Source organism: Neodiprion pinetum, chromosome 7 (assembly GCF_021155775.2).
Source record: "Neodiprion pinetum isolate iyNeoPine1 chromosome 7, iyNeoPine1.2, whole genome shotgun sequence".
In the NCBI taxonomy this organism is placed as follows: Eukaryota; Metazoa; Arthropoda; class Insecta; order Hymenoptera; family Diprionidae; genus Neodiprion; species Neodiprion pinetum.
The window spans coordinates 18,234,045-18,259,374 of NC_060238.1; the positions used below are offsets into that span (position 1 = coordinate 18,234,045).

General features: G+C 36.7%; 3 protein-coding genes across 8 annotated transcripts in view; 1 reads left to right on the top strand and 2 right to left on the bottom strand.

Moving 5' to 3' along the window:
• Positions 1 to 7,135: 7,135 nt before the first annotated feature.
• Positions 7,136 to 11,403, bottom strand: LOC124223621 (uncharacterized). Of its 2 annotated transcripts, none has more exons than XR_006884338.2 (5): positions 11,085 to 11,403; positions 10,574 to 10,710; positions 10,208 to 10,359; positions 9,016 to 9,802; positions 7,136 to 8,768 (listed from the first exon to the last, which is right to left on the bottom strand). XR_006884338.2 is itself a non-coding variant. In XM_069137918.1 (5 exons), the coding sequence occupies exons 3-5, from the start codon at positions 10,708 to 10,710 to the stop codon at positions 9,603 to 9,605; spliced, it is 489 nt and encodes a 162-aa protein (XP_068994019.1). In that variant the 5' UTR covers positions 11,085 to 11,182; positions 11,283 to 11,400; the 3' UTR covers positions 7,136 to 9,602. The 2 variants fall into 2 exon arrangements, 1 of the variants encoding a protein (XP_068994019.1); XM_069137918.1 differs by having other exon boundaries at positions 7,136 to 9,802; positions 11,085 to 11,182; positions 11,283 to 11,400.
• A 410-nt stretch (positions 11,404 to 11,813) lies between these two features.
• On the top strand, positions 11,814 to 15,514 carry Xpac (DNA repair protein complementing XP-A cells homolog Xpac). Of its 2 annotated transcripts, XM_046635814.2 has the most exons (6): positions 11,814 to 12,240; positions 12,375 to 12,486; positions 12,856 to 12,980; positions 13,460 to 13,736; positions 13,911 to 14,065; positions 14,240 to 15,514. In XM_046635814.2, exons 1-6 carry the CDS (start codon positions 12,083 to 12,085, stop codon positions 14,241 to 14,243), a joined length of 831 nt encoding a protein of 276 aa, XP_046491770.1. In that variant the 5' UTR covers positions 11,814 to 12,082; the 3' UTR covers positions 14,244 to 15,514. The 2 variants fall into 2 exon arrangements, with proteins under 2 accessions (XP_046491770.1, XP_046491769.1); XM_046635813.2 differs by lacking the exon at positions 14,240 to 15,514 and having other exon boundaries at positions 13,911 to 14,093.
• Hmgcr (HMG coenzyme A reductase) overlaps positions 14,571 to 25,330 on the bottom strand; it is a 48,951-nt gene continuing 38,191 nt past the window's right edge. For all 4 annotated transcript variants that reach the window (XM_046635803.2, XM_046635802.2, XM_046635804.2 and 1 more), the window contains exons 4-9: positions 24,430 to 24,517; positions 23,991 to 24,288; positions 23,542 to 23,693; positions 21,222 to 21,780; positions 19,089 to 20,329; positions 14,571 to 17,424 (exon numbers count right to left, since the gene is read on the bottom strand). In XM_046635803.2, the coding sequence (XP_046491759.1) occupies positions 17,301 to 17,424; positions 19,089 to 20,329; positions 21,222 to 21,780; positions 23,542 to 23,693; positions 23,991 to 24,288; positions 24,430 to 24,517 (2,462 nt within the window). In that variant the 3' untranslated portion in view covers positions 14,571 to 17,300. The remainder of the gene's footprint in view (positions 17,425 to 19,088; positions 20,330 to 21,221; positions 21,781 to 23,541; positions 23,694 to 23,990; positions 24,289 to 24,429; positions 24,518 to 25,330) is intronic.

Below are 25,330 nucleotides of genomic sequence, written 5' to 3' on the forward strand. Positions count from 1 at the left end.
TTCTGGCACTATTTCGACGTAATTTTGCGAGAGAAATCGATCGAGTGCAGTCCCAATACGCTGCGATTATTGTATAAGAAGTCACAGCCAAAAAACGAAAACCTGTGTTTTCGACATTTTTCAGCAGGTGCTTTGTCCTTCGCCATTTCTCCCCTGTTGGTCCGACGCTCTTTTCGCTGCGTTTTCTGAGTTCCTGAGGGTCCAATTAGTCGGGAAAGGGTCATACAAATCGAATCGGAGACGCAAAATTTTCGGTCGAAAAATGAAGAAAAAGTAAGGCTAACCCCTTTGCATTTTTGGCGAAAATTGTCGCGATTTTGAAATATGCGGGAATGGATGAATTCTGGCACTATTTCGACGTAATTTTGCGAGAGAAATCGATCGAGTGCAGTCCCAATACGCTGCAATTATTGTATAAAAAGTTACAGCCAAAAAAAGAAAACCTGTGTTTTCGACATTTTTCAGCAGGTGCTTTGTCCTTCGCCATTTCTCCCCTGTTGGTCCTACGCTCTTTTCGCTGCGTTTTCTGAGTTCCTGAGGGTCCAATTAGTCGGGAAAGGGTCATACGAATCGAATCGGAGACGCAAAATTTTCGGTCGAAAAATGAAGAAAAAGTAAGGCTAACCCCTTTGCATTTTTGGCGAAAATTGTCGCGATTTTGAAATATGCTGGAATGGATGAATAATAGCACTATTCCGACGTAATTTTGCGAGAGAAATCGATCAAGTGCAGTCCCAATACGCTGCGATTATTGTATAAAAAGTCACAGCGAAAAAACGAAAACCTGTGTTTTCGACATTTTTCAGCAGGTGCTTTGTCCTTCGCCATTTCTCCCCTGCTGGTCCGACGCTCTTTTCGCTGCGTTTTCTGAGTTCCTGAGGGTCCAATTAGTCGGGAAAGGGTCATACAAATCGAATCGAAGACGCAAAATTTTCGGTCGAAAAATGAAGAAAAAGTAAGGCTAACCCCTTTGCAATTTTGGAAAAAATTGTCGCGATTTTGAAAGGTGCTGGAATAGATGAATAGTGGCACTATTCCGACGTAATTTTGCGAGAGAAATCGATCAAGTGCAGTCCCAATACGCTGCGATTATTGTATAAAAAGTCACAGCCAAAAAACGAAAACCTGAGTTTTCGACATTTTTCAGCAGGTGCTTTGTCCTTCGCCATTTCTCCCCTGTTGGTCCTACGCTCTTTTCGCTGTGTTTTCTAAGTTCCTGAGGGTCCAATTAGTCGGGAAAGGGTCATACAAATCGAATCGGAGACGCAGAATTTTCGGTGGAAAAATGCAGAAAAAGTAAGGCTAACCCCTTTGCATTTTTGGCGAAAATTGTCGCGATTTTGAAATATGCGGGAATGGATGAATTCTGGCACTATTTCGACGTAATTTTGCGAGAGAAATCGATCGAGTGCAGTCCCAATACGCTGCAATTATTGTATAAAAAGTTACAGCCAAAAAAAGAAAACCTGTGTTTTCGACATTTTTCAGCAGGTGCTTTGTCCTTCGCCATTTCTCCCCTGTTGGTCCTACGCTCTTTTCGCTGCGTTTTCTGAGTTCCTGAGGGTCCAATTAGTCGGGAAAGGGTCATACGAATCGAATCGGAGACGCAAAATTTTCGGTCGAAAAATGAAGAAAAAGTAAGGCTAACCCCTTTGCATTTTTGGCGAAAATTGTCGCGATTTTGAAATATGCGGGAATGGATGAATTCTGGCACTATTTCGACGTAATTTTGCGAGAGAAATCGATCGAGTGCAGTCCCAATACGCTGCAATTATTGTATAAAAAGTTACAGCCAAAAAAAGAAAACCTGTGTTTTCGACATTTTTCAGCAGGTGCTTTGTCCTTCGCCATTTCTCCCCTGTTGGTCCTACGCTCTTTTCGCTGCGTTTTCTGAGTTCCTGAGGGTCCAATTAGTCGGGAAAGGGTCATACGAATCGAATCGGAGACGCAAAATTTTCGGTCGAAAAATGAAGAAAAAGTAAGGCTAACCCCTTTGCATTTTTGGCGAAAATTGTCGCGATTTTGAAATATGCTGGAATGGATGAATTCTGGCACTATTCCGACGTAATTTTGCGAGAGAAATCGATCAAGCGCAGTCCCAATACGCTGCGATTATTGTATAAAAAGTCACAGCCAAAAAACGAAAACCTGTGTTTTCGACATTTTTCAGCAGGTGCTTTGTCCTTCGCCATTTCTCCCCTGTTGGTCCGACGCTCTTTTCGCTGCGTTTTCTGAGTTCCTGAGGGTCCAATTAGTCGGGAAAGGGTCATACAAATCGAATCGGAGACGCAAAATTTTCGGTCGAAAAATGAAGAAAAAGTAATGCTAACCCCTTTGCATTTTTGGCGAAAATTGTCGCGATTTTGAAATATGCTGGAATGGATGAATAATAGCACTATTCCGACGTAATTTTGCGAGAGAAATCGATCAAGTGCAGTCCCAATACGCTGCGATTATTGTATAAAAAGTTACAGCCATAAAACGAAAACCCGTGTTTTCGACATTTTTCAGCAGGTGTTTTTTCCTTCGCCATATCTCTCCGGTTGGTCCTACGCTCTTTTCGCTGCGTTTTCTGAGTTCCTGAGGGTCCAATTAGTCGGGAAAGTGTCATACAAATCGAATCGGAGACGCAAAATTTTCGGTCGAAAAATGAAGAAAAAGTAAGGCTAACCCCTTTGCAATTTTGGCAAAAATTGTCGCGATTTTGAGAAGTGCTGGAATAGATGAATAGTGGCACTATTCCGACGTAATTTTGCGAGAGAAATCGATTGAGCGCAGTTTTAATACGCTGCTATAATTGTATAAAAAGTTACAGCCATAAAACGAAAACCTGTGTTTTCGACATTTTTCAGCAGGTGCTTTTTCCTTCGCCATTTCTCTCCTGTTGGTCCTCCGCTCTTTTCGCTGCGTTTTCTGAGTTCCTGAGGGTCCAATTAGTTGGGAAAGGGTCATACAAATCGAATCGGAGACGCAAAATTTTCGGTCGAAAAATGAAGAAAAAGTAATGCTAACCCCTTTGCATTTTTGGCGAAAATTGTCGCGATTTTGAAATATGCTGGAATGGATGAATAATAGCACTATTCCGACGTAATTTTGCGAGAGAAATCGATCAAGTGCAGTCCCAATACGCTGCGATTATTGTATAAAAAGTCACAGCGAAAAAACGAAAACCTGTGTTTTCGACATTTTTCAGCAGGTGCTTTGTCCTTCGCCATTTCTCCCCTGTTGGTCCGACGCTCTTTTCGCTGCGTTTTCTGAGTTCCTGAGGGTCCAATTAGTCGGGAAAGGGTCATACAAATCGAATCGGAGACGCAGAATTTTCGGTCGAAAAATGAAGAAAAAGTAAGGCTAACCCCTTTGCATTTTTGGCGAAAATTGTCGCGATTTTGAAATATGCGGGAATGGATGAATTCTGGCACTATTTCGACGTAATTTTGCGAGAGAAATCGATCGAGTGCAGTCCCAATACGCTGCAATTATTGTATAAAAAGTTACAGCCAAAAAAAGAAAACCTGTGTTTTCGACATTTTTCAGCAGGTGCTTTGTCCTTCGCCATTTCTCCCCTGTTGGTCCTACGCTCTTTTCGCTGCGTTTTCTGAGTTCCTGAGGGTCCAATTAGTCGGGAAAGGGTCATACGAATCGAATCGGAGACGCAAAATTTTCGGTCGAAAAATGAAGAAAAAGTAAGGCTAACCCCTTTGCATTTTTGGCGAAAATTGTCGCGATTTTGAAATATGCGGGAATGGATGAATTCTGGCACTATTTCGACGTAATTTTGCGAGAGAAATCGATCGAGTGCAGTCCCAATACGCTGCAATTATTGTATAAAAAGTTACAGCCAAAAAAAGAAAACCTGTGTTTTCGACATTTTTCAGCAGGTGCTTTGTCCTTCGCCATTTCTCCCCTGTTGGTCCTACGCTCTTTTCGCTGCGTTTTCTGAGTTCCTGAGGGTCCAATTAGTCGGGAAAGGGTCATACGAATCGAATCGGAGACGCAAAATTTTCGGTCGAAAAATGAAGAAAAAGTAAGGCTAACCCCTTTGCATTTTTGGCGAAAATTGTCGCGATTTTGAAATATGCTGGAATGGATGAATTCTGGCACTATTCCGACGTAATTTTGCGAGAGAAATCGATCAAGCGCAGTCCCAATACGCTGCGATTATTGTATAAAAAGTCACAGCCAAAAAACGAAAACCTGTGTTTTCGACATTTTTCAGCAGGTGCTTTGTCCTTCGCCATTTCTCCCCTGTTGGTCCGACGCTCTTTTCGCTGCGTTTTCTGAGTTCCTGAGGGTCCAATTAGTCGGGAAAGGGTCATACAAATCGAATCGGAGACGCAAAATTTTCGGTCGAAAAATGAAGAAAAAGTAAGGCTAACCCCTTTGCATTTTTGGCGAAAATTGTCGCGATTTTGAAATATGCGGGAATGGATGAATTCTGGCACTATTTCGACGTAATTTTGCGAGAGAAATCGATCGAGTGCAGTCCCAATACGCTGCAATTATTGTATAAAAAGTTACAGCCAAAAAAAGAAAACCTGTGTTTTCGACATTTTTCAGCAGGTGCTTTGTCCTTCGCCATTTCTCCCCTGTTGGTCCTACGCTCTTTTCGCTGCGTTTTCTGAGTTCCTGAGGGTCCAATTAGTCGGGAAAGGGTCATACGAATCGAATCGGAGACGCAAAATTTTCGGTCGAAAAATGAAGAAAAAGTAAGGCTAACCCCTTTGCATTTTTGGCGAAAATTGTCGCGATTTTGAAATATGCTGGAATGGATGAATTCTGGCACTATTCCGACGTAATTTTGCGAGAGAAATCGATCAAGCGCAGTCCCAATACGCTGCGATTATTGTATAAAAAGTCACAGCCAAAAAACGAAAACCCGTGTGTTCGACATTTTTCAGCAGGTGCTTTTTCCTTCGCCATCTCTCCCCTGTAGGTCCTACGCTCTTTTCGCTGCGTTTGCTGAGTTCCTGAGGGTCCAATTAGTCCGGAAAGGGTCATACAAATCGAATCGGAGACGCAAAATTTTCGGCCGAAAAATGAAGGAAAAGTAAGGCTAACCCCTTTGCATTTTTGACGAAAATTGTTGCGATTTCGAAATGTGCTGGAATGGATGAATTATGGCACTATTCCGACGTAATTTTGCGAGAGAAATCGATCAAGTGCAGTCTCAATACGCTGCGATTGTTGTTTAAAAAGTTACAGCCAAAAAACGAAAACCCGTGTTTTCGACATTTTACAGCAGGTGCTTTTTCCTTCGCCATTTCTCTTCTGTTGGTCCTACGCTCTTTTCGCTGCGTTTTCTGAGTTCCTGATGGACCAATTAGTCGGGAAAGGGTCATACAAATCGAATCGTAGACGCAAAATTTTCGGTCGAAAAATGAAGAAAAAGTAAGGCTAACCCCTTTGCATTTTTGGCGAAAATTGTCGCGATATTGAAACATGCTGAAATGGATGAATCATGGCACCATTCCGACGTAATTTTGCGAGAGAAATCGATCAAGTGCAGTCCCAATACGCTGCGATTATTGTATAAAAAGTTACAGCCAAAAAACGAAAACCCGTGTTTTCGATGTTTTTCAGCAGGTGCTTTTTCCTTCGCCATTTCTCTCCTGTTGGTACTACGCTCTTCTCGCTGCGTTTGCTGAGTTCCTGAGGGTCCAATTAGTCAGGAAAGGTTCGGACAAATCGAATCGGAGACGCAAAATTTTCGGTCGAAAAATGAAGAAAAAGTAAGGCTAACCCTTTGCATTTATGGCGAAAATTTTCGCGATTTTGAGAAGTGCTGGAATAAATTTTTTCAAGCGGTACTCCGACGTAATTTTGCGGGGGAAATCGATTAAGCGCAGTCCCGATACGCTTCTATCATGGTATGAAAAGTTACAGCCGAAAAACAATGAATTTCACTCGCCATTTCTCTCCTGTTGGTACTACGCTCCTTTCGCTCCGTTTTCTGAGTTCCAGAGGGTCCAATTAGTCAGGAGCGGATCATTTGAATCGAAACGGAGACCAAACATTTCCGGCTTCAAAAATGAAGAAAAAGTAAGGCTAACCCCTTTCCATTTTTGGCGAAAATTTTCGCGATTTCGAAAATTGCTGGAAAAAATTATTTGATTCAGTATTTTGACGTCATTTTGCGAAAGGAATTGATTGCGAGCAACGGATCAGTATTGACAGAAGGAAAACGAGAAAAGTCCTTTGTATTTTCTTAGCTGGTGGTCCTACGGTGTTCTAAATATTTTACTTGCAATCCTGGGGGTTCAATCGTTTCAGAAAGAGACGTACGAACACATTTGAAAGGAAAAATTTCCGTCTTCGAGTATCGCAAAAAAGCAAGAATTCCTCCTTTCAATTTATACCATTGAAATCCGTATTAACTTGAAAAATTCCGAATTAATTTACAATGCACCCTGTTCAGGAGCACCAAGTTACGTGTGACGAGCTACTTATTGTAGTTACTTACGTTATTCGACAAAACGTATACGGGTCAATATTGAATCCTAGGTAACAGTTACATTTTAGTTACATGAATGAGATTATTCTATTTAAGGAAAAACCTAGCTATAATCGAACACGGCAACGGCTCGTTGGAGAATTTCTCTCCACGATATGACGCATCGATTGAACCGAAGTTGTATGAAAAAGCATTTGCTTTAAATATACTCGTCATCAATTTTTGTGTAAAATTGAACATAAACGAGGTATTTAATAAATAACGAATTCATCCTCAAACTCAATATGGCGACTAAAGGACGAAGGGTGTACTTCCGAAAATCTGGATGCAGACTACTAATGACCCCTCTCACCTTCACAGCCATTCGTGCAGGATAATTGCTGTTAGAAATTGATGCAATTTTCAATGTATGTACGTACGTACATACATACATCCTGACTATCCTGACTGAGCTAGCCTGTCTCAAGTAACTGCCCGTGTTGCCAAGTTGACTGCAGCACTTGGAAACATCCTGTATAATATCTCAGTGATAATATCAAATCAAACAAACGCGTATGGCATGTTGAACATATGTGTCTAAATCAATAATGATTGCAATTATTATGATTTATTGATAAACCGCATTTCTTAATACCTGTATATCATAAAGTATCTATACGGGTTATAAATGATTCATGAATGGTATATTATTTAAAAATACATTTGTTTTCTGAAGTTGTACGTCAATGTTACACAGATCATAGGTACTTGTGAAGTGAAAAATTGAAGCTGTTACCTAAACTTATTAGTTTATGCTATGCTCGATATTCTGGATACAGGCAGTAAGTACATTAAACACATCAATGAGATACAGTGTAAAGGAAAGGAATGAAATTGAAGACTTCAACGGAGAACAGAACATCGTCATAGAAGTGAAAAAAAATTTTTAACTGCAACTGTTAGTCGACTAACCGAAATTATTTAAGGAGAAGGCCATTTTTTCCTTTTCAATCCACCGACCGTACGATGTGCTTAATTGTACCTGACAATAATTTCAATAGATTAATTTTCGCATTGAAAGTGAAAGTTAACGTCAAAATATTACTAACAGATTTCTTTCCACTACTCGGTGCTGATGTTTTCAGGTCGATTTGTTTTCAGTTGACCTGTGAAACAGCAATGAATTGTTGAATCTACTGTTTCAAAACTGGGGTGAAATAACGAAATGGCTTTTCTTCATTTTTAATTATGAGCTTCTCGCTGTTTTATCAATATAGTAACACAACATCTGGTTTATGACATTGAATTGATGCATTATTTTTTGAAAATATAATGGATAAAGAAATCGCGAACGTATTAATGATAGTGCATCTTTTACAAATTACAAGTCTGCTAAGTCGACATTCACGTTTTAATTGACGAAATATGTGAGACTATATTGATGTGTGCTGATATTTATTATTATCGGTTTTTCTTTCTTGCGTCTAGCCAAATTGTTGGGGAAATCTTTTATAGACTACCCTGGGGAGGGTAACGTCACTCCCAGGAGTGTGGGATTCACCTCACGGGATACCCACTAAAACCAGCGCCAAAAGCCAGTCCTCGTTATCCTTTGCATACAACAAGGCTGTTAGCAACACCTGTTTTTGAAAGTCAATCATTGAATTTAATTGTGTGAGTACTATATGTATATTTTGATAGGAACGAATCCAATATTATTGAAAAATTCTGACGGCGTCATACGCAGAAGTAAAGGGCAAGACTCTCAACTTTTTACTGTTTTCGTAATATTACTCTCATAATAGAAATGCTGAGAAGTGAGGCTGATATTTATTTGCAATAAAAGACATCCCTCATAATTTTGTATCATCCATAACGAGCAATTCGTTAAAAGAATCTTATCTCATGTTTCACTTCTGGTCTTATCCATCGTAACCGTCCTCCAAAAGTAATTCCTTGCTCTTCTTTACACCCCATGAAACTCTCAGTAATACCTGTTTTTGATATTCGTACATCATAAATAGATAAATGCAGAGTGCATACTTCGATATGAGAAAATCCAATATTAATGAAACAAATGAAGACAGTGTCATATGCAGATGTAAACAACAGGACACTTGACTTTTCTCTATTTTCGTAATACTGTTCTCATAATACGAATGTTGAGGCTCAGATTTATTTGCATTAAGAAGCGCCTATCATACTTTTGTATTAATCATTATGAGCGATTTGATACAAGAATCTAATCTTAAGTTTCACGCCTGATCTCGCCTACTGTTACTGTTAACCAAAAGCCATTTCTTGCCATCCTCTACATTCCACGGGACAGTCGTTATAGCTATTTGAAAAGTCAAATATGATAATTAGAACAATGCGATGCGTATGTAATTTGATAAGAACGAATGTAATATTAAACAATTGTGTTGAGTGCAAAAGCAAACAAATATAAAGTTGACTTTTCTCCATTTTTATAATACTATATTCTCACACTATAGAAATGCTGAGGTTCAAATTTTTGTTCAGTAAGAATTGTCCATCATAAATTTTTATTATTCATCAATAGAGATTTGTCAAAAGAATCTCACGTCTTAGTCCTGGTTCTTCTGTCTGAAGAGTTGCTCCATGTGACGTCCGTTTTACTCGGTGGCAAATGAGAACCGTTTTCGGATCAATCTGCGCACCTGTTGCAGCTGCCTGATGGGAATTGCAGCGCACACATTGGCGATACGGTGCCTCATATTGTGCGTTGTGGTAGGGGCCTGTGCATAGACAATTCTTTGAACTTTACCCCAGAAGTAAAAATCAAGTGGCGTGAGATCTGGTGAGCGTGCTGGCCACCTAATCGGACCTCCTGTCCCAATCCATCGCTCCGGGAACATAGCGTTCAGGATCTTTGTGTTCGCGTTACTGTTGTGAGCAGGGGCCTCGTCTTGCTGCCACCAAACCTGGTCCATAGGAATGGGATTTCCGTGCAACAAACCGGGGAGTTCGTTGGAAAGCAGGTCTCTATATTTCTGGGAATTCATATTCCCTTCAAAAAAATAAGGTCCGATTATTCTATCCCCTAATAGTCCAACCCAGGCCTGGACCTTCCAACTGTGTTGGGCGTCCTGCTCCACAATCCAATGTGGACTTCCTGGAGTCCAGTAACGACACTCTTGTTTAATCAGCATTACGATGTTTGTGAAGGTGACTTCATTAGTGAAGTACACTCTCCGGAAGAATTCGGCATCTTCCTTGAGACGCTGTATTCCCCAGTTACAGTACCGTAACCTTTGATCGAGATCCGGATGTTGCAGATTTTGTGCCAGCTGGCACCTGATGCACTGTTTTCCAAATGTACGCTTTTCCTGATGGATTCTCGCGGAACCTCTGTACGAAATTGATTATTTCGTTTAAAAGGCATGAGAAGATAATTAAACCAGATGCAATTAATTGTTTCACTTCTACATTAACTGTTACATAGTGTTGATTCTATGAATAGAATTATCTTGTAATTTTCACGCAGTTAGTAAATATCAATTAACAAAACCAGGAATGACTATAACAAAGAAGTTTTTGCATCAAATGAACTGCTTAGCTTAATTAAATAAAATACAGTTGCTTCTTAATGTCAATCTGCAATTTTTGAAAGTACCCAAAGAAATATTAAAAAAAAACATTCATTCACAAGATCAATTTCAAATTGCTAGTTGATTTAGTATGGAACTCTCCAGATGTTCGTTTTACAATAATAAACAAGTTACAAAAAAGTATAATCCAGAAAAAAAAACATACGCAGTGTTCTGGCCACCTGTCTCATGCTCTGGATCTCGTTTTTCTCAAGTGCATTTTTCACTGCGTCTCTGGCTGGGCCATCCAATACCGGTCTGATGCGTTGCCGTCGGGGCTGTTTCAGTACCCCAAACTTCCGCTCTGTTTCTGCCAGCCTAAAAACGAGTTTTGCATAGGTGAATGATACATTGTTGAAAAAATTGATGAGCATTATAATCTTACAGAAACAAAATTGACGTAAACGATATGTCTATCACATAAATGATCCTACACTTTTTAGGTTACTTAGCTTGCGCAAGTTGGATCTAGTTCTAGTGTAAATTTACGTATTTGTGCAATTCTGAATTTATTTCATCACGAACATCATACCTTCGGAAGGATTGCCTTGATGGTGGTTGTTTATCCGCCGTGAATCGCTCGCGGTAGATCCTTGCCGATCGCGTGAAATTATTACCAGTTTCCACGAGTAATCGGTGCATCCGGACGCGCCGCTCTTCTCTCTCCATCTTACAATTAATTTATAAGTTTCTAACAATAACTATTCTAACAATACAAGTACAATAACAAAACGGTAATTAAATTAGTGGTAAAATATCAACAGTCCCAAATATTTAACAATACAATAAATAGGTGTAGAAAACTGATGACTCTCAAAAAAAACTTCACTGTAACTTAATAATTATATGGGCATAAGGAATATGCTACGGGTATTATCGACGTGAAAATATTGCGGATCTATGACGAGGTATAGCGATAACTCCGATAATCTCCAAGAAAAATGGTTGAATGAATCTTTGTGGAATCTTTACATCCATATGCTGTCACAAGCTCGAGACTGAATTAATAAGATACTTCATTTGTTATTTCTACTGTTTCTTACCGCTAGATAATTTTCATCACGCCAGTCAGAATTACCAACTCAAATTGTCATTACTCAGGAATCCCGCCAAAAACTACCTGGTATCCAACGTTCTTGCTCTATTGCCGAATCGAAAAGAATGTCGATTATTTCAGTTGTTTATTTAATATGCTATTGCCAAAATTCAATGTTTTTAGTAATAATCCAAACATAATTTACCGCCAAAGTAACTAAATCATTAAAAAAAATTAGTTTTATATAGCTAAATTTTTAACGAAAAATACGCAATACGACTTTGAGGGTATCCGGCAAGACAGAGCGAGTATATTCCGAAATATACTTGCAGTACTGCAAGTACTGGCAACTGCTGGCAACCGCGTTCCGAAATCGCGTGTCAACCCTCTGGTGGCAACAGATCGTACTCAAAGTGAAAACGGACTGTACTTTGAAATTCAGTAGAATACATTTTTTTTTCTTTTATATTTAATGGTTGCATAATTTTAACTATTTTCCTTCTTTTCACAAGGACCAGACAGGTTTTAACCACATTATTGACAGTTTGATATTCAAGAATATTTCAAACAAACGCTAAAGATTGTGAATTTTTCAATTACACGAAGCAGTTGCTAGTCTTTAGAATTTGTACAAGAACATACAAATTTAGCGTACGGTCGAGCAACTAGACCGTACGTCCGTAGAGGCAAAGTTACCATACAAATCCCGTCTTGACCATACAGCTGGCAACACTGATAAGTAAAAACCATAGACTTGGGCTACTATCACGTGTAGCACAAGGTGTAGCAAACTTACATGCTTCTTCCATTTGTTATGTTTCTACTTATATAAAAGTGGTAGAGGATTTGAAACTACAAATCCTACACCAAAGTGTAAACAAGCACAAGAGTTAAAATAATTTACAGATTACCGCGATTGACCGCGTTGAATACTTGTGGCAACTTGAGTGACTAGTTACTGTTTGATATCTGCGGGAGTAATCATTTCAGCGAGATAATATTGAAATGGCAGCAAACACTCGATCGCGTAAAAAGGCCGTTAACGAAACCGATCAAAACAACACGGAAATACATGCAGATCTTTTAAAACGTGCCGAGAAGAACCGTCAGAAAGCTTTACTGTTGAAAAAGGCGAAGCTGATCGCTCATCCTTACGCGAAAGAGTAAGATCGTCAGTTATTACTAAATAACAGCTGATTATTCTTGTATGCATGTCATTTCGACGTATCTACATTTACGTATAACTAAGCTTGCGATAATATTTTCGATACTTTGATCATTTGATTCAATATGTTAGGGACAACAGTGACACGGTTACTGGAAGACTCGTCAAAGTGAGAGGTCAACGTGTAATCGATAGCGGAGGTGGATTCCTCATTGAAGAAGATGACGAGCTTGAGCAACAAATGGTAGTCTCATTTCTCATGTACAGTTAACAATAGTTGAACACTATTTGGTGCTAATAAGTATTTTGGCACATTTAAGACGAGAAAAACTTTCTCGAAGATTCAGAATTACTCGAGTAGCAGTGATATACTTAATGACTAATTAGAAACTGATTTCTAGAATAGAGGGTCCTGTTACTAATTGCGCAATATTACTTACATTCGAATCACATGCATAAACTATTCACAGCCAAAGATGGTATGTTCGAATAAATAGATTGTGATTTACTGAAACTTTTGGGTTATTTTGCATAGTTAGTATAAGCTTAATTGACATTATTCTATACAGAGGTGATAAGCAATCACGTAAAATCATTTATATGATATTTTTAGCTAAAGATCACATCCGTACCAGCACCAATTATAAGTAAACTGCCTATATGTAACGACTGCCTGGGTGAATTCAAAGATTCCTATCTCTTCCAGACCTTCGATTTATTGGTTTGCGATAAGTGCAGGTAAATCAGCTTCAGTTATATTAAATATGCATAGCTTTCAATTTTTCTAGTAATTAAAAAAAAGGGTACTCCATCATAACATTGAACAATACTGAATACTGTTCATGAATTAAATTAATCTCTAAGTTTCGTTTCAGATTGTTTTGATCTATGGATTAATAAATTTTATTTATACTTACGCACTATTAATTTCATACACTTATGTCTAAAAGTAGATTGCGTGCATCATAATATCAGATTTTTTAAATTTATACCAATCTGTAAAAGATTACACAACTGTTCTGTATCTACCGTTTCCTTTTACAAATTTCGAAGTGGTAATAATACAGGCTTTTCACTGTTGTTGAAATTAGATAATTATTATTAAATTACGTGTCATGTATTAATTTACAAAAAAAAGTTTGTTAAATCCGGTCACATTGAGAATACAACTTTTGCAGTTTAGAAAAAAAGTGATTATAGTTTTTTTTCACCCTCAGAGACAACGAAGACAAACATTCTCTAATAACAAGGACAGAAGCAAAGCAAGAATATTTGTTGAAGGACTGTGACCTTGATAAAAGGGAACCACCTTTGAAGTACATCGCAAAAAAAAATCCACACAATGTACGATGGGGCGAAATGAAGATGTATTTGCATCTTCAAGTAGAAAAACGTGCCCTCGAAGTTTGGGGTTCGGAAGAGGCTTTGTTAGAGGAAAGAGAAAAACGAGATGTCAAAAGACAAGAAGGAAAAATCAAGAAATTTAACAAAAAGGTGTGAAATTTACTAATGATATGTACGTACTTCTAAGACATGGTTGTCTTTTCATCTCCTATAAGTCAAAGTGATTTGAACTTTTCAAAGAAAAGACTGTACCTAGTCAGCAGTACTGAGCTATTTTTACAATTCAAAGAATATGAGAATCTTAACCAAAGATTTATTTCATAGGTGAAACAATTACGAATGAATGTACGGAGTTCTATGTACGACAAAACAAAAGCATCGCACACTCATGAGTTCGGCGAAGATACTTACAATGAGGAGGATGATAATTATTCCCATACCTGTGAAACATGTGGCTATGAAGAAGTATATGAAAAAATGTAACTTTAAAAATGAATTATTTAATAGCATATCATTCCCATGTGTGCTGAAGTAAAGTATTGCTGCTGTGCGGAACAAAAAAATATCGATCATTTCTGCATTTAGACAATGATGTTTGTAAGAAAAAATATAAATTTGATATTTTGAATGGTGAATCGATATTTTTTTTCTAGGTAACCCGATCACACAATTGCCGTATTGTTTGGAAATAATTGAAAATCCAAACATCGTTTCTTTTTGTATGCGTACTATCAGTTTATTTATTTTCACCTGATGACTAGTTTTACGTTCGATGGTTGGGAGACATATTCTACAATTTCACAACTTCAATTTCATTTTTTACTACAAATTCTTTCATACATGTATATATTATAGTGTCAACTGTACAATAAAATTCTCGAAAGAAGTGGATTTGACGTATTTGATACATCGCATTCTGCTAGCCTACATGGATATAGATGAATGAAGGATTTTTTTTTATCATTGTCACGATTGTTTTTGGCCTTGTAAGAAATTTCCATTTCACAGACGTGAGCTGCTGACTATTCTATCAGCTTTGCATATGAATTGAGGAGTTCATGCTTTGGTATGTGAAATCAAGAGTCTGAAATACAATGAAGAAAAAAAAAAACAAATAGTCGAACAAGCTTTGCACATTACGTATTTCATTTTAATATCAAGTTCATCCATCCGCAACTCTTCGCTAGAACCTCAATTTATAGATGTATGTATTGGGATGCATGTAATGTGCTTGGTTCTATTAGGCGTTATGTTGTAGTCAGTTTTAAATAATGTCTCGGATGTGAAACAGTTTCCTTCTTGTAATTACACCCGAAGTTCCTAAACTTTTCTGTCTATCTTTTCCTATGTTTATTTGAAACAGTTTGTACAATTATTGTATTTTATATCAATATATTAGCACTATCTCGAATAAAATGAATTATTTATAGTCTTGAAATCTTAATGCACGATGCTTTACTGATAAGTGTCAGAAATTGTAATATTTCTTTGCTGAACTCTACACAATAATAAGTATTCTTACACTTTTATTTATTGTTCTGCGTTAAAGCGTTTCCAACTATGTGTTTGGAGATCCTGCTTTAATGTAACATAATGAACGGTATTTAAACAATTCACAATTTCGAAACTTTGGGATAGTGAAAATCGTAGTAGAGCATAAGTCATGATTCAATCAAGGCGATGCATCCTCGTTTTCTAACTGCAGACCCTACAAACTAATTATAAAGTTTCGAAATGGTGATTTTCTAAACATATTTTGTTACTTTGACTTGATAAACTTCTACCTTCTTTAACGACAGGGTCTGAACGCACTTAATTTTTCGTACATCAATTTTTCTTTTCGCTACTTAATATTTTCATAGTTATTGCAAGTCTAATTCTGAATAAACATCCGAAAAATAACAAATTTAAAGCGATTTGTGTCGAACTATGCACTTCAAAATTGTAGTACAGTTTTCAAATACACCGCATTATTGTCGTTGCAGTGTGACTGCAGAACCATAAGATAAAGCTGTTTCATTTGTTTATTACCAGGGTTCGTACGCTTTTTGGAACCCGAAATTCCCTGACTTTTCCAGGTGTTCCAGCCTGAAAATAGGAGTTCTTTCAGTAACCTTCCAAGAAATATGCCGCTGATTAATGACAATTTTTTTGCATATTAATACTAATACCTTCAATATTACCTAGTAATTAATTTACTGTCCGATTACTAATTTACAAACAACATCCAGCGATTTTCAGTAAAAAAAAAAAACGAAAGTAGATTTGATATCAAGTAATGTACGTATAAGAACGGGTTATTTCTTCAAGAAACTTAAAATTCCAGTGTGAATATAGAAAGTGTTCTTCCTCTTCGAGACACAACTTGTAAGAATGTCTGTAAGTGTGTTTACATTTTTCAAAATTATACGTTTCAACAATTAAAATTCCAGTCTTATTTTCAAAATTCCCTGACTTTTCCCTGCTGTAAGAAACTCCCTGAATTTTCCCGGTTTTCCAGGTTTTCCCTGTGCGTACGAATCCTGATTACGATATCCGGTTTCTGCTGCATGAATGCAGAAAAAACCAAAGAAGAGCAACAGAGATACCATAAACCGGAGTATCTTTGTGACAGCGGAAAAACGCATGATATTTGCTAAAAATTCAAAAGTCAAAAATCGCCCATTATCCCAAAGTTACCTTGGTTTACAATATTATTTTAATGGCTAGATCCCGTAATAATTTGCAACAAATTTTAGAAGTAAACAAAATATATTAATCTGATTATACGTGATATACTATTTATATTATACGCACGTGTATATATTAGTCTATTTGCTCCATCAACATAGATACCTCTAGTTAATTTTTCATTATTACTATATATATATAGTAATATATATATATATATATATATGTCGCAATTCCTTGTTCGTAATATTTATATATATGTGTATATATACTTCATTTTTTCAAACATATACTGTAATCGGAATCATGGCGATATTGTCTTTGATTAAAGAAATAATATTAATAATAATTGCACCACCATTTCTTCAATCAGTATGCAAAACGTTGCACCTATATATATATATCTATATATGCTCGACTTTATATTAATCGAACATTTAAATCAGTCGCACAGTTCGAATAACCCTTGAAATTAAGCATTCTAATGTAAATACAAAAAGTATGCAAGAAGCCAATTCTCACTAAAAGGTGACGCAATATATTTAATAAAAGTAAAATAGAATATATTAAATATTTATGCACATGTCTCTGCGATGTTTGCCTCGTACATCCGATTATTGTTATTATTAAAATTTTTCAAAGTTTTTTCTTAATTAAAATAACAGTTGATGATTTCTTTATCTTCAAGTATGTAATTACATGTTACTTCTAATACGTTTGACAAGAGTGTTTCTAACGATAACCATCCGCAAGTCGATATCATTGTCGTTATCATTATTATTATTTATTACCATTATATAATAAGATATTTGATTTAATTGCTCTGACAATGAGACGTAATGGGTGTTTCGTAGAATTATTCTTCTCTGGAACAAACGGATTTCTTCTCATGTGACAATTACAGTGTGTATCCTGAGATTGAGAGAGAGAGAGAGTCATTGCTGCTCTGTGGAACAACGAATCGTTCACTGCTTCGCACAACTCGTCTGTTCTTGTTTCTTATTTCTTTACGTTAATACAATCACACAAGTATTAAAGGCTCTGCTAGGACTGTCGTGCTGGTTCTGTGCATTGAGGTTCTATAGGTGGGATAAGATTTGGCACTGTCAAGTTTCCACCCATACTCGTTCTGTTTAAATTCACCGGGTTACTCATTGCCGTAGACGATCTGCAATGTGAGAAATTCATTTAGGCAACATCGTAAATTTTGTTTATTTATCTTCAATTTATGTACGTACGTATGTGAAATACTTGGTAAATAAGAAGGGATCAAGCAGTTCTTCTCTCGGACATTTTATTACTGTTAATAAACATTATTTTTGCATTGGAATCTTTTACTTTTCATTATAATGAATTGCAGAATAACTACACAAACTCAAATAGTAATACTAGCAAAAATATTTTTCTACCTCAGATATGTAAGGATGTGGATGGTAAAAATAATTATATAAAAACAATCAATCTTTCTAATAGTCTTCCCAATGATTTAAAAACACTATGTATTAGTGTTAAATCTGGGAAAACTAAATTCAAAACATGGTTATTATCAAACAGTTGTTAACAAATCTCTAATCTTATATTGTACAAGAAAGCTATATGGTTATATCACTTCAAAATTTTAAGTTTCTGTTGTTAAATTGTATATTAACTGTGTTAGCGATGTTTCGGAATAATAAAATTGAACTGCACTATCTTTTCTTAGCATGTAAGTTAGTTGTATAGCATCCCAAACCTACATATAGGTATCTTTATATCGGTAGGATTTACTGGTATGTATGTATGTACCTTTTTTTTTTGTAGTATACTATGTAAGCAATGGGATTAAATAAATAAATAAATAAATTAGTTACCAATCTAAATCACAAGATTTAACTAACTCGACCCAAATCCTGTAATCTAAAGACAAATATTAGTAGATTTCTATGATCTTCACTAATGAAATATAGTTTCATTAATAATTTAGCCAGGTGATTACATGAAAAACTATATTGAAAACTATAAATTAGAATTTCCATTTTGATTATTCGAGTGAAGAGCTTTTAACTTTCAGGTAATCCTTATGGATTAAGAAATAAGACAATCATGAACTGAAATTTGGATTCAGAGAAAAGATCAATGTGACTAACATTTTATAAGTTAAACCCTATAATTTTCACGACATTGATATTTTTTTTAAAAAGTGAAAGTGACTACAAATCGTAAAATTTTTTAAAAACTTCGGAAAAAATATCTATTGTCAAATGATTGCTGATCGACTAGTTTTTCGATTTCTGTTTGAGTGATTTTACTGAAAAAAGATTCAATACTGCAGAGCAATACACAAAAGTAGAACTGCTTGATAATATTCCAGAGTTGAACAGCTCTGAAACGTTTTCCTCAATTTTAAGTAAAATAGATAATAGAAATGAGTTGTAATAAAATGTAAAATTGTATTGCACTATAAATATAAATTTTCTTTTCTAATAATTAAACAATACCCTGTTTCTTATCATTTTATTTTACAGGTATGTTATTATGCGTGACAAGAAGTTGTAGTGATTCACATTATGTCATGTCATCGATTTGTCTTTCGTTAGGCACATTATTATTCTACAGTATCAAGATAAAATCGTGAAACTGATGCAGAAGATAATGGACAAGTCCTATTATTTAGATGGTCCGAAAATAGAGCATACAGGCAGGCGTGCCTTGGCTTTACATGGAATTGAGTCCAGACATTTATCAAATGACTGCTGTATGCAAGCAGCATTTTGGCCAATTTACATTTTAAATACGTGTACAAAATATTACCGAGTCATGATTTCGTAGGTACCAGATTAGCCTTGTCTATACCTGTTATGTCGGAGATGACTTTTGACTAGATGTCCTGCAGTGAGAGCCGCCATCAAGGATAACTCTCCGGCAAGTACAGTGGCGCAGACAACTCTGGCAACTTTGCTAGCATTTTCACCAGGAGTTTCCGGATGGGCGCCTTTGGCTCCAAGTACTCCCAAACAAGCACCCTGAGCGGGCAATCCAGTCCCGCCTCCAACAGTGCCAATTTCAATGCTTGGCATTGTGCAGGATACATACAAATCATTTCCATCAGGCCCCCAGGGCTCCATGATGGTCATGCAATTACTGCTTCCTACATTTTGGGCCGGATCCTGTCCCGTGGCAATGTATATGGCTGTAACAACGTTCGCTGCGTGCGCATTGTAACCGCCTATGCTGCCTGCGATAGCAGATCCAATTAAGTTTTTACTGATATTAACATCGACAAGCGCATGGACCGAGGTCTTCAGTACTGTGGTGACGATATCCGCTGGAACGATGGCTTCACAGACAACGCTCTTCCCTCTGCCTTCAACCCAGTTGACAGCAGCCGGCTTCTTGTCGGTACAAAAGTTTCCGCTTAGTGACAGAATCTCCATGTCTGTAAAAATTTTCTGCACCGCTTGTAGAGACTTTTCTGTACCTTTCGAGAGCATATTCATACCCATAGCATCACCGGTTTTCGCTACAAATCTTATGAACAACAGTCTGCCTGCTATGCGAATGTGTATTCTTGTCAATCTTGCGTATCTGCTCGTCGAATCAAATGAACTTTTCATCGTTGCAAAGTTCTGCTCGTCCTGCATCCATGTCATCGCTTCACTTGCTCGAGATATATTTGGAAATCGAACTACGGGTCCTCTAGTCATGCCATCTGCGACTACTCGGCTTGTCACTCCACACTTCAGGAGAGCCCTGCTTCCACGATTTGTGGAGGCGATTAGACAGCCCTCTGTTGTCGCCATTGGAACATGAATCAATTCACCATCGACCAGTAAAGGTCCGGCTATTCCAACCGGTATCGGTATGTATCCAATCACATTCTCACAGCAAGAACCTAACACTTTTGAATAGTCGTAGTTTTTGTACGGCAAATCCGACAGATGATCCAGGAATTTTCCAGCCCTTCCAACGATCGTACGGCGCAAATTAACTCCTCTTTCCATATCCCCAACTGCTTTCTCAAGCTGATATGCTGGAATGTATTTGTGTTGCACGAGTTGTATGACTTCGGAGTCTGTCAGCGCGCTCGCACCCAACTGTAAAGTGAAAGATTTGTTTATATTTAGATCTCCTGACACTTTTAAGGGAGTACGTATAAGTAGATGACTGAAAAAGTGAGTGAATTTCGGAAACTTATACTTTGACAACCAATTATTCAATTTGATTGGAGTTTGTTTTATTCAAAAGCATGGTAATCGAGCTTCATTTGCATATTTTTCTTTTTACTAGAAACAATCAATGGGAAGCACTGGCATTGCCAATAATGTCAACGATTTCGTTCAATAATCTGTTTTGCGGAACCCAGGTCATCTGAAAAACGGCTAAAAACTGATTTACTTCAAACTTAGAGAGAATATTCTTGAACAGATCATCCACTTTGACAATATTCCATTTCTCTTAAATTAAAATATTCTTTTTACTAGTCAAATAAAAAAAATTGTACATTTTTTACGAAAAGTTGAATGTCCATGTCAAACAGCCTTCATTTAGAAAAAACCTCTACCGTGACAGAGGATAAACTATCCAAGAATACGGTCCACAAATTTAAAGTAAATTGGTTGAGACGTTTTTGAGAAACCGTTAAGAACGCAAGACATGTTACCTAGAAAAATGGTTGAAGTTATTGTCAATAACATTGATTTATATGAAAATATTTATATAAAAAAATTTTTTAAATGAAACTCAATCTACATACTTTTGAATAAAAGATACTCCAATCGAATTGAATAATTGATTATCAAAATATGACTTCCAAAATCCGGACACTTTTTCAGATGTTTATTCATGTAAACCTTCTTAAAACCGGACAATAAAGAAAATACTATAGATATAAATTAGATTGAATTATGGAATATTACCCGCGATTCATAGGACTCATTATTTGATAGTTGTTTTAATCTGTCAAAGATTGAAATACATTTAACATACCTCAGATTTATAAATGGCCAGACATTCTTCGACACTCCTTGTCGTTTCGGGTGTATCTTGTGAATTATCTGTATTAGATTCAGGAAAGTTTTGCGAGTGGGGAATGCTTTTTTCTGTCTGAACCTCTTTGTCGAAGAATTTGACTTGCATCTCGTCGCCAACTTCGACCCATTCTCCATTCATTCCAGAAATTGGAAACACAGGTGTATGCATCACAGGTAGCGGTGTGCCAAATCTTTGCTGAAGAGAAACATCTAGTGCAGTTGTTTGCATATTTTCTTCGCTAATTCTCTGTTGTTCCTCTCTTTCTTCGGTTAGTCTAAGCTGCTCGGTAAGCTCACCCTTGTCTTCAAAGAATATAAACTTTATAGCCAGCGTAAGAAGCAGTATCAAAATAACAATATGATCTGCACTGACTGACAGCCACTTCATAAAGTATTCGTGAAGATCCGTTGGCACTTCAGTATCGTTATGATTATTCACGACTATGTAAGAATTTACTTGTGATATCGTTCCTTCTGCTACATCCGCGCAATCTTCATGTTTGAATGGCCAACGACTGAAATTTAAAAAAAATGCGATGAAGTAAGCAAAGTAGCACTGTAAATATACACAAAATTTTATGAACCCTACTTTCAAGGTAAAGAACTCAATCGCAGATTAATTTTCTCTCACTCGAAATGAAACACAGTTCAAGATCCTGATTACTATACGAATCTTTCGCGAATGCACACAAGTTTGTGACCGATTATATTCGTTCTCTTCACACAACTGATCTTACTTCGTGAGAACAAGTGACGGGTATGGCAAAGGTCTGATGGCGAGCAGTTTTTGTTGGAAAAAGACGAGGCTAAATCACTAAGAACTGATACAGCGGAAGCTTAGTGCCAAGCAGTGAGAGTAAAAAATTGTGTATGGCCAAAGGAAGACCAGTATCTGGAGCCTGCGAGTTAGGTAACAAGGTTCATAAGAGATATAGGTAGAGTTTTGCAAGGCACTGGTTAATTTTTCAGTGAAAAAAATCTAAATAACTTGATCACCGATGGTGTTAGATGAGATAAATATTTACAAGTTATGGCTCAGAGATTGGTTTACAGTAAGACGATGTAAGTGCGCAAACGTTTTTTCTCAAAGTGATGAGATACTGGTATCGCTGTCAACGTAAGAATGAAAATTTCAGCCTGCGGCAGCTACTATTTTTGGGTACTCATTTTACTCTGTATGGTAGCCGAAGCTTTGTTCTGCAAGATATTATTACCATCCTCATGCAATATTCAATCTGTCGGGAATATTTATTTCCAACCGTGTCTCGTTTCCAATACTCATACTTAATTTCATAGAATTCAAGTTTTTTGTTTCTCAGTACACCGATTAGTCGCATAAAACACAACTCGATTTATAATTAAACGTAACAATGCGTTGTAACAACAATCTGAAGTATATTTGAATGAGGAAAAAGTGCATTTTTGTATGAAATTTTTTTACAAACGTCAAACGCCTGAGCGCATACATTCAAGACTTTTATAACTGATTCAACTCATCTTTACAACTAGTGATACATTTTGAAGAGTTATTCTCTACATGATGCAACATGAACATGACCTGTCGAACCAGGTAAAAAAGACTCTCCTGACAATAGAATTCTCCATAAAATGTATGAGGGGTCAGATTGTTACAATGGCATTGTTGAACTGCCACTACTCTTATTCGCTAGTCGAGAAACTTGTGCGCTAAGATCGCACGCTTGCATGAACTAATTCAGTGTCACAGTGGCCTATTCCCAACTTCGTTCTTCTGAGTAAATCTAGTAGTAAGTTTTCGATAAATGGAAATCCCGAATGACAATGCTGGAGTTTGCAGTTTTTCAAGAATTCAACTTTTATCATAGATAAATTCGGGATAAAAATTTTGTACGAATTACAAACTTGATCAAAAAAAGTTCAATATTTAAAATTTGAAACACTGTCAAGATTGTAATTTTAATTTTTCTCTGCCGAAAATAGAAATTTAAATTGTAACAAGTTTGGTAAAGTATGATATATTTTCATACTAAACTCACGTGCCGCAAATGACATTTTCTAGGCAAGGGGGTTCAATTTTATCTGGATTTAGAGTTCACAAATAAATTTTCATTTAAGATACATGCACGAATAATTTAGAACTTTGAAATATCGCGTGCGGTTTTCAATGAAGTTAAAAAGCGAATTTTTTTTTTATCGTCCTGATTGATTTTGATTTTTCCCTACAATAAACTTAAGGTTTTTTTATATTCCCAACTTCAACAGTTACACAGATACTAATAAAAAAGATTGTAAATTACCTATGGGCATGGACCAAAATGAGACCGGCGCTCATGATTAACTTGACACGTTGAACAACAGGATTTGGCTTTTGATCTTCTTCGTGGAGAGAATGCATCAGTAACATTTTGTCGGCGCTGAGTTGGCCGATGGTGATACTTCCTCTGGATAGCTGAAATCATAAAATTGCGTGGGTAAGGAGAAAGCTGATGAAATGTAAAAGAAGGAAAAGAAATACACGACAAAACGTTCGAATCATAAAATCACTGCAAAAATGTCTAAAAAGTTCTCCAACTGCGGAACAATGAATTCTTAATTGAATTTACTTGTAACAAACTCCCTAAAATTTATAAAACTTTAACATCAACCTTATTACAAGTGATCAAAGGTTGCGCTTTGAAAATTCTGGAATCATTTTAAATAGAGGTGTGGCACCTCCTTAGAGCATAATTTAAAAACATGGACATACCTCAAGAATAAGAGACAAACATGCCGGATAGAAGGTCATAAATATAACGTAGTTCACAATGACGCTCAGGCAAGCAAAGCAGCATAATATTTCTAATCTTCTGACTCCTGACAAGGTTCCAATGCCGATGAGAAGTGTCTCGACTAGTGTATCCAGCGTTATTGACGGACCCAGCAAAGTCATACCGCGAGCAATATTCGCCCGGACTTCCTCCTGGCTCCTTGAACTCAGGGCTAATTGCGCTAACACCCCGGCCTTTGAGAGGTCGATCAGGAGGAGAAAGAAGAAAAGTGCGTCTCTGCAAACAAGCCATTTATTTGTATTATTATTCAGTGCTCCTCGGCCGTTGTAATCGCATCAGCAAACAAAAAAACATAAAGAATTCCCTGTTGTTTCTCAAATTTTGTAGATTTTTGCATAGAACTTTAGTTTCACTCACTTCAAATCTGAGATGTCGCTTTGGAGAAAATTCACCACACTTGATGTGAATATAAAACTGGAGAAGACGGTGAAGAGTCCGGCAATACCTTGAATAAAACAATTAATTATTAGAAGAGTAATATGTAACACGTAATTAAATTATTAATGATAGTCATGTAGAGATAAAATTATTCAATTATAAAACTAGAGTATTGCAATAAAAATTCATTAAGCATTTGGGCGACTATTTTTACCCAAGTAGTATCAAGTTTGAAATGTCTTGGTATTAGAATATTGAATTAGTTGTATGCTATTACGTAACGAGTACATATTTATATAATTTGAAATTATTCCGATTGCCAAAAAAAAGGTAGACTAAAGAAGTTGTAAAATTCATTGCTGCCACAGTTCATGTTTCAAAGTGTATATAGAAACCTAGAACTATACATATATATTTGATTTTCGTTGTAGGAGAGATACTCTTGAGTCAATGTTCGTGTGTAAATAGACTGTCGAAACCATGCATGTGCCAATTTTGGGTGACCCTCTAACCGCTGCCTTGAAAATCAAACTGCTTCTTAGTATGCATTGCAGTTGAGAGCTGCAGGTTAATTGATTCAAACTATAAATGAATGCAAATAAAATTTCTAGTCACAATATTTGCAGCCGCAACAACAAAAACTTGATAGCGACTATTTACCTAGATATGATTCAATCTATTTGAGATAATGGAATGAATCAACATAAAACTGGCAATATTTTGAAATCTAAATGGAATAATGAATCTTGCAATTGCGAACATTTTTATATCGATTTTTACACGCAATTATTATTGGACGATGCTTTCGAAAAAAATAAGCCATAGGTGCACTAATTTTTGTATTATTGAGTTTCAGATTTGTGTATGAACTTTGTTTTTC

Bases quoted from the DNA above. Each gene is read 5' to 3' on its own strand.
- LOC124223621 (XM_069137918.1), bottom strand. From the start codon at position 10,710: ATGGAGAGAGAAGAGCGGCGCGTCCGGATGCACCGATTACTCGTGGAA. The intron at 10,360-10,573 runs GTATGATGTTCG...ACTCGTTTTTAG, and splicing joins TCAAGGCAATCCTTCCGAAG to GCTGGCAGAAACAGAGCGGA. The intron at 9,803-10,207 runs GTATGTTTTTTT...AATTTCGTACAG, and splicing joins ACAGGTGGCCAGAACACTGC to AGGTTCCGCGAGAATCCATC.
- Xpac (XM_046635814.2), top strand. From the start codon at position 12,083: ATGGCAGCAAACACTCGATCGCGTAAAAAGGCCGTTAACGAAACCGAT. The intron at 12,241-12,374 runs GTAAGATCGTCA...TCAATATGTTAG, and splicing joins GCTCATCCTTACGCGAAAGA to GGACAACAGTGACACGGTTA. The intron at 12,487-12,855 runs GTAGTCTCATTT...TGATATTTTTAG, and splicing joins ACGAGCTTGAGCAACAAATG to CTAAAGATCACATCCGTACC.